This window comes from Lipotes vexillifer, unplaced genomic scaffold (genome assembly GCF_000442215.2).
Source record: "Lipotes vexillifer unplaced genomic scaffold, Lipotes_vexillifer_v1.1 scaffold1093, whole genome shotgun sequence".
In the NCBI taxonomy this organism is placed as follows: Eukaryota; Metazoa; Chordata; class Mammalia; order Artiodactyla; family Lipotidae; genus Lipotes; species Lipotes vexillifer.
The window spans coordinates 178,753-186,768 of NW_006774793.1; the positions used below are offsets into that span (position 1 = coordinate 178,753).

Below are 8,016 nucleotides of genomic sequence, written 5' to 3' on the forward strand. Positions count from 1 at the left end.
CCCAGCCAAGTCAGTTTACCACTTAAAAATATATTTTATTCTACAAGAGGCCTCGCTAAATCAAGGCGTGAGCAACATGGACTAGGCCTGCAGTTGTAGATGTTCTCATGCTAGGGAAATCTTCAATTTAGGGTCTAGGGATGTTCCAGGCAATGTTCAATGTTCTAGGGAAGTCTTCAATGCTAGTGCCTAGGGCCCAGAAATAATGAACTCAGTATATGAAACATCTTGGAAACAGTCACATTTGTTCACATAAGTTTGTTAGTAATCTGTATCTGTACTTGTTTAGAAACTGCTCAGTATTCTCTAATACTACACTACCCAAGAAGGTAGCCACATACTACATGTGACTATTTAAAAGTAAAGAAAATTAAAATCCAATTTCTCTTTTTTTTTTTTGGCTGTTTGGCTTGCGGGATCTTAGTTCCCTCACCAGGTGTCAAACCCGGGCCCCCAGCAGTGAAAGCCTGGAATCCTCATCACTGGATTGCCAGGGAATTCCCCACACTAGCCACATTTCAAGGCCTGGGCTACCATACTGGTCAATGCATGATGAAACATTTCCATCATCACATAAAGTTCTAGTGGACCATGCTGCAGTTTCTTATTCCCCACACACCTTGGGCTACAACTCCTTCCTGTTAACCGCTGTCTTATTTGGCATTACATTATCCCTTCTCTCTTCCTACTGTGTTTTATAGTTCTAATTTAAGTGGTGGGGGCAGAGTCCCAATGTAGCTCACAACAGGGCTTTAATTCTTCAACACTGTCTAAACAGGTCCTGCTTTTCTTAACTGGGGTTCTAAAATTTTTTTGATAAACTTGAAAGTTACTAATGAAACCACCTACTGTTTTTTGGGGTTTTTTTTTGTTTTTTTTTTTCCGGTACGCAGGCCTCTCACTGTTGTGGGCTCTCCCGTTGCGGAGCACAGGCTCCGGACATGCAGGCCCAGCCGCTCCGCGGCACGTGGGATCCTCCCAGACCAGGGCACGAACCTGTGTCCCCTGCATCGGCAGGCGGACTCTCAACCACTGCGCCACCAGGGAAGCCCCCACCTACTGTTTTGAGGCTTTCTCCTTGATTTCCTTTAATTCTAATGATTAATTTGATTAGAAAAATCAGAATAACATGAAACTTCCAAAACCCCTAATTTAGTCTCTTCTCTGAACATTTGGAATTCTGTCATCCCAGAATATATATATACCCAGCCTTTTCTCTACACAGCTCAACTGCCAAGTTTTTACTTTATCCCTAAGGTCTTTCTAAACACGGAAAGTTCTCCAACAGTGTCCCTTATTAGTCAAATAAACACCATGGTATAAATACCTGTTCTCTGTGAGGTAGAGCATTGATAAAGCAAGTGAGGTACTTTAAGTTACTTAGTAGCCCTACTCCACATATTATATATAACATTTACTCATCACTAATTTCTATGTCACATCTGTTCACTATTGTTAAGTGGTTTCTGCAAGTAATCAGGGTACTGCTACTTTTTCTTTGATCCCTCTAAATTCAACTGAAATGCATTTTCTTGGTCAAGCTGATCTGAACTAGGGTCCCAAAATTCAAACCCCACTTGACATTGGTGCAGCTGCATTCTCCCATTTTCCTCATATTAAATAAAAAGGTCAACTGTCACTGAACTTTATCTGGCTAAGTCCTTCACTCTCCCAGGCCACCAGTCAATAATGATGCTTCCTGGTTCTCTCCTGAAAGTAAAATTAGCCCATAAATGGTCAGTCAATGCAGTCACAGGCCAGCCATGTGTTCTCAGAACAAAGTACATTTTTAAACTGATCTCTTCATATACAGCTATTTCCTATTCCCCAACTATTTCCGTAACACATCCCATCATTTCATCTGGGTTAACTAAAAAATACTAGTACTTGAAGTATAGATTGTGTCCTGTTTCTTTACTTTCTGTATCATACCCCTGGGGCTTTGCTATCCCTTATTCTTTTGAACATACTGCTAAGGTGTCCAGAAGATTCCTTTATGGATATTTTATGTTTACTGTATGACTCAAATGATGGTTATTTTTCTTCTACTCTTTCCATTACATTCTCAATCCTCATCTGACTTCAGTTTATTCCCTTCCAATTTACCATAATCTTGTTGTTCCTGTTTGCATTATTTCCCTTTTCTTTCACATCCAGTTCCCTCTATAAAACAGGGGCTTTAAAACATGCATTGACTGGTACTAGTCTGTCTATAATCCTTGCTGGTTTCAGATGCTGGAGTAACATCTGAACTGAAATCTAATGGGAACCCCCTTCCAAGCATTCCAAATTTGTCATCCACCCCAACTTGACATCAAGTTTGCTCCTTTCACTGGTTAGATAACGGCAAATTACAAAGTACCCTAAGCCAGTGAGCTCCAAAGAACAGTTTACCAATTAAAAATTACATACCATTAGAAATGTTTCAAAGGGATTTCTTTTCAATCATCCAACCTCCTCTCTTGCATTCCAACCTTTGTTGGAAACTGCATTCTTAAAATCTTCCAGGCTATTTTCTTAGATTTCATGGCATACTGAGAAAACCCATTATTCTAAATTTTATATCCAAACAAACGCATCACCATATTTTACTTTGTTTTGAGCTTTCCACAATTTTTTCAATACTTGGTTTCATATGCAATTAAAAATAGACGCTTGCATGCCTGGGGTAATTGGTCCAGTACTTCTAAATACTGATGGCTAACATAATCTCAAACAGGTTTTCTTAGCATCTTAGTCTTAGAACTTTGACTCTTCTTCTAAGCATCTAGTTTATTTTCTTGTCATCACTTATGTGCTAAAAGTGAGTTTGTATAACATGAGAACACATAAGATTAGAAAACAAGGTGGTTAAAAGTATTTTTGACCAAATCATCACACAAAAGCTATGTATATACTGTGAATCTGAGATCCAGGGCAGTCCACAGATCAGCCTCTCTCTTCTACTTTGTCACCTATTATATAAAATGATTTATGAAATCTTTATAAATAGGATATGACTTCTGCCCATACTAGGTTGTATATAAACGCCTTTGAAACAGCAGCAACTTTCTGGGGAATCCAAGGTTTGTGTGAGTGATAACAGCCCAAAACTAACTGTTTTTGTCCTGCTCTGCAGGAAAAACTGAAGTATAAAACAAATAAACTGGACCTTTCAGGACAAGGCAAGCATCACAAAACTGAAAGCTGTTTAATAAATCCAGCCTTAGAAGTTTGGGTGCTAACTAGTACCATGCCTATAATTAGTTTATATGGATTGAATTAATTGAAAGTGAAATAAATGTGTAACTCTGTGTCCTCAGTTACCTAGGAAGGCACAGGCTACAAAAGACCAGGAAATAAAAAGCTCTCCTATTTTCAGTAACACTGAGGCACAGACTCAGAATCCATTTGGTAACTGGGGCTATAAACAGCAATTAAAAGAACAAAATGGAATAAAATACAGGTTTTATTCTCCAGTTGTTTCACTTTTCCTAGAATCTTGACATGTTTGAGCCTCTTTCTATTTAAGGTTGAAACAGTTCAGCACATGACAAAAAAAAAAAAACTCAAAAAAGGTGCCAAATGGACCACAAAGCATTGAAGAAAAGGCTTAATGCAGTTCCCGAACTTTTTCATTAGGATCTAAAAGCCATTTTCGCAAAAGAAATCTCCACTTCACATCAAAGTTACTTGTCTCCTTAATTCAACACCCACCCCAATGAAACATAATTTGAGTAGTGTATGTTGGTATGCATAATAATTATGACTCAAAGAAAAATGTATCTAGTATATTCTAGGGGTTTTGTGGAGGCCGCTGTGAAACAAAGAATTTGAAGTAAACAATTATAAAATACAAAAATAAAAAACCAGGGTGTTTATTTTTTCTCCAAATTCCTGGTTTAATAAGGACTTGTTTATTTTGAGAAAAAAAGGTCCCAAACATCAGGCTATTCACAAAAATAACCCACAGTATCAACTTTAGAAAACAAATCTTAAGACTATTACACTAGTTATTTTTCTAGAGGATCCATTTGACATGCCAACTCTCATTCACAAAAATACATTATTACATTTGTGTTGAACAGCCCCACACAGCGCTCTTATGTGGGGTATAACACGCATACCTCTAATTCAAAGCTGTTCTCAGGTGCTACTCAACTAATGAGACTGCCTTTGTAGTTAGGGAAGCAACTACTGAACTTATGTATGAATGGAAAGAACTGTACTCCCTGCATAACAAGAGATTATTTTGGAGACAGTTGATAAAAACCATACATACTTTTTATTGTTAAGTCATAAAGAGGTATCAAAATTAAAAGCAAAAATTACAGGGTAAGACTTAACATAACTACTAGGAGCATCAAAGGAAGTGAAAACGGGACTAGGCGCAGGGCAATGTGAATTAATGAACATGGGAAGGACAAGGATGGGGACAACAGTGAGCATGTGCTGAAGATACTAGGGGAGAGGATCTGGTGAAAATTTTGATCTTAGACAAGCGCCTAGGTAAAGAAATAATGGGACAAGATTTCTAAACCCCACTATGTGCTTAAGAGTCATCCTCGCCATTGGCGCTGTCTCTGTCATCCTCTCCTTCCTCAGCCTCTTTTTCATCATCCTTGATCAACTCCAGCTGTGAGAAACAGACACAAATAGGATGGAGTTAGAGGCACTCCATGTGTCCCTGATCCCCCCTCCACCACCTCTTTCTTTCCTTTCCCGTGGTTTTCACCTGGTCATCCCCCCGATCTTCATTATCATCATCATCCAGTAGGTCCCCCTCCTCAGCAGAGTCCTCTGCACCCCCCTCAGACTCCATCTTCACATTAGTCTCATCTTTCTTCAGGGAGCTGCTGCTCTGCTCCTCTTCTGACTTATCATTCTTCATCTCTACTGCGGATGAGAAGGACAAGTCTGTCTAGGGGCAAGTAATGTCCACAGGATGTAGACAATCCCCACTGATGATCATAGAACTGCAGCACAAGTCTATATCCTCCCACACAAATGTCCTTCCCAATTCAAATTCCACAAGTTTCCAATTAAACTGCTTTATATCCCACTATTCCAACATACACTTTCAACTATCTGAGATAGCTACCTCTACTTTACACCCAACAAGCAAAAGGACCAAAAGGACCATTTACCTCCTTGTTTGCTCTGTTCCTTTTCGATTTTTTCCAGGTTTTCCAGTAGAGAATCCACTTTTTGTTTTATCTGAGTCAACTCCTTCTTAATGGCCTGAAGGTCATCTCCTTTCACTTTAATACAAACAAAACCCTAGATTAGAATCAAATGTACCAGAAGCTACCAGTTAGCTATACACACACTCCCCCACTAGACTATACAACAGTAGTCAACATGAGATCCTTGGAGAGAAATGGAGCCTGTACCAGACTGTCCTAGTTATGGGGTCCACCGATCTTTTAGTTGGTAGCTGAAAACTGAATCTAATGTGCCTAGTTCCTTAGCAACAGCATTCTAACTTTTGTAGGTCTGCTAAAGACCTCAATTCTATTTTAAAAGCAGTTTACCAACATATTTTACACAATGAATGGGCGCCCCTCAACTCCCTAAAATCTAATGGCTTTTTTCAAATTACCAAGGTCTTAAGGATAGAAGGCTTCCTAGAGTTGGCCCCTTAGTCACTATTTTCTCATCTTCTATTATTTTGATTATGCAAAATTATTTGTACAAAACCTGAACATTAACTGCACTAATTTCCATATTTCAACATACAAGAAATATCAGAATCACAAAGATGCAATGATAATACATACACTTTCCAGACTTAGAAGATCCCCGCTGTCCACTCTTAGAATTGAAGCCACTTTTGCCCCTTCGTGAGGTGTTTCCTGATACACGCTGGCGTTTTGAGGGCACTACAGCCCGAGCAATAGGAGGAGGAGGAGGAACCCGTGCTGGGTAACTGTACATCCTATTGGATAAAAGGAAAACAGAATTCCTTCACAACTAAAAATAAGTCAGGAAGATTCCAACAATGGTGTCCTTGTAAAACGATAAATCATTGTCCATTGTTCCGCAATTATTTCTTTTTGCTAAGCTAAGTTAATTTCATTCAAAAGGCCAGTTTACTCTTTGATATTTTTAATACTGCAGCTACTTTTCTTCAAGGAAATACTACATATATACACACATATCCAATGATACATGGTTGGTTGCCTTAAGCACTGGACATAAAAGGTTTCTGTGTACAATGGCAGTATTAACAGAACATTACTTTTTACAATGAATGGCCTTTACCTTGATCATATTCTTTTCATATATACACTACAATAAGCAATCCATATAAGCCAAATAAAGTACCTACAAAAGACTGCAATTAACCAAGTCTGCAAACAGAGCTATTGGTCGCTAAATCCCTGATCTTTTCAGCCACAGAAGCATACAAGTAATTATCACTAGTTTGTAGTATTAAATTAAACCATATAAAATTGCCAATATTAACCATTTTTGGCCTATAGAAACCGGTATTTTATGTGTTGTTAGCTGGGTGTACATAGCATTATCAATTCTAACAACATTTAGTGTACTCTCCACTCAAAGCTCCAACAGGACAGAGAATACCGTCTATGATATTCACTATTCATTACTGCCTAAATCCACTACCTAGCACAGTTAGCTTTCAAAAATCACTGATTGCTCAATTGCTGCTTCCACTGGATAAGTATCCCAGTGATTGCTAAAGATATACCAAAGTGATGGCCTGGTATTGATGCTTCCATTTGTAAAGAGAAAAATCAAAATACAACAAAAAAAACTTCCCACATGGACATCAGTTCTAGACAGTCTCTTTATTCCATGCTGTTACTTTTACAAAAGCCTGTGGCAGCATATGAAGCTAAGACATACCTGTAGGAAAAAAACTTGTAATTCTAGTTCTGAACCTTTTTGGCTATTAACTTAACAACCCACCAACTGTTGCTCTGCCTAACCGCAAAGCTTTGAAATTTTATAATTCAAAGAGATACCTAGTAACAGTTAACTTTTTTTTTAGGTAGGTAGGTACGTACGTTTATCTATCTATCTAACTATCTATCTATCTATCTATCTATCTATCTATCTATCTATCTATCTATCTATCTATCTATCTATCTATCTATCTATGGCTGTGTTGGGTCTTCGTTTCTGTGCGTGGGCTTTCCCTAGTTGCGGCGAGCGGGGGCCACTCTTCATCGCGGTGCACGGGCCTCTCACTGTCGCGGCCTCTTGTTGCGGAGCACAAGCTCCAGATGCACAGGCTCAGTAGTTGTGGCACACGGGCCTAGTTGCTCCACGGCATGTGGGATCTTCCCAGACCAGGGCTCGAACTCGTGTCCCCTGCATTGGTAGGCAGATTCTCAACCACTGCACCACCAGGGAAGCCCAGGATGTTTTTTGATGTGGACAGCTTTTAAAGTCTTTATTGAATTTGTTACAATATTGCTTCTGTTTTTTTTTTTTTTTTTTTTTTTTTTTCCTTGCATTATGCGGGCCTCTCACTGTTGTGGCCTCTCCCATTTGCGGAGCACAGGCTCCGGACGCGCAGGCTCAGTGGCCATGGCTCACGGGCCCAGCCGCTCCGCGGCATGTGGGATCTTCCCGAAACGGGGCACGAACCCGCGTCTCCTGCATCGGCAGGCGGACTCTCAAGCACTGCGCCACCAGGGAAGCCCTGCTTCTGTTTTATGTTTTGGTTTTTTGGCCGCCAGGCAAGTCCCCAACAGTAACTTTTTATTATCACTACCTCCTTTCATTTTTATGTAAAGCTTTTCATCTTCTGGCCCTAAATTTTCCAAAGTATAATGATCCAGAAACTATAAAATATCAGTGTTCAGAAACTACTTTCCTTTGTGTAAGGTGATGCTACTTTGTACAATTTCTGGGGGTAAAAAGTGAGTTATCCACATCTTTAGGTATGAAACATCTCATGCCTCAGCCCTGTTGAATTCAGAGATCTAACCTACCTTCCAATCTACTCATTCTCACTGGCATCAGTCTCCAAACCAATGAGCTAGCCATTCCACATTCCCTACA

At 39.5% G+C, this 8,016-nt stretch overlaps 1 protein-coding gene across 4 annotated transcripts in view; it reads right to left on the reverse strand.

Annotated features, from left to right (window-relative positions):
- Positions 1-3,860: 3,860 nt before the first annotated feature.
- HNRNPC (heterogeneous nuclear ribonucleoprotein C) overlaps positions 3,861-8,016 on the reverse strand; it is a 47,998-nt gene continuing 43,842 nt past the window's right edge. The window contains exons 5-8 of one of the 4 annotated variants that reach the window (XM_007449505.1): positions 5,760-5,917; positions 5,127-5,240; positions 4,715-4,875; positions 3,861-4,615 (exon numbers count right to left, since the gene is read on the reverse strand). In XM_007449505.1, the coding sequence (XP_007449567.1) occupies positions 4,532-4,615; positions 4,715-4,875; positions 5,127-5,240; positions 5,760-5,917 (517 nt within the window). In that variant the 3' untranslated portion in view covers positions 3,861-4,531. The remainder of the gene's footprint in view (positions 4,616-4,714; positions 4,876-5,126; positions 5,241-5,759; positions 5,918-8,016) is intronic. The other 3 variants (XM_007449507.1, XM_007449506.1, XM_007449504.1) reach the window with 3 other exon arrangements.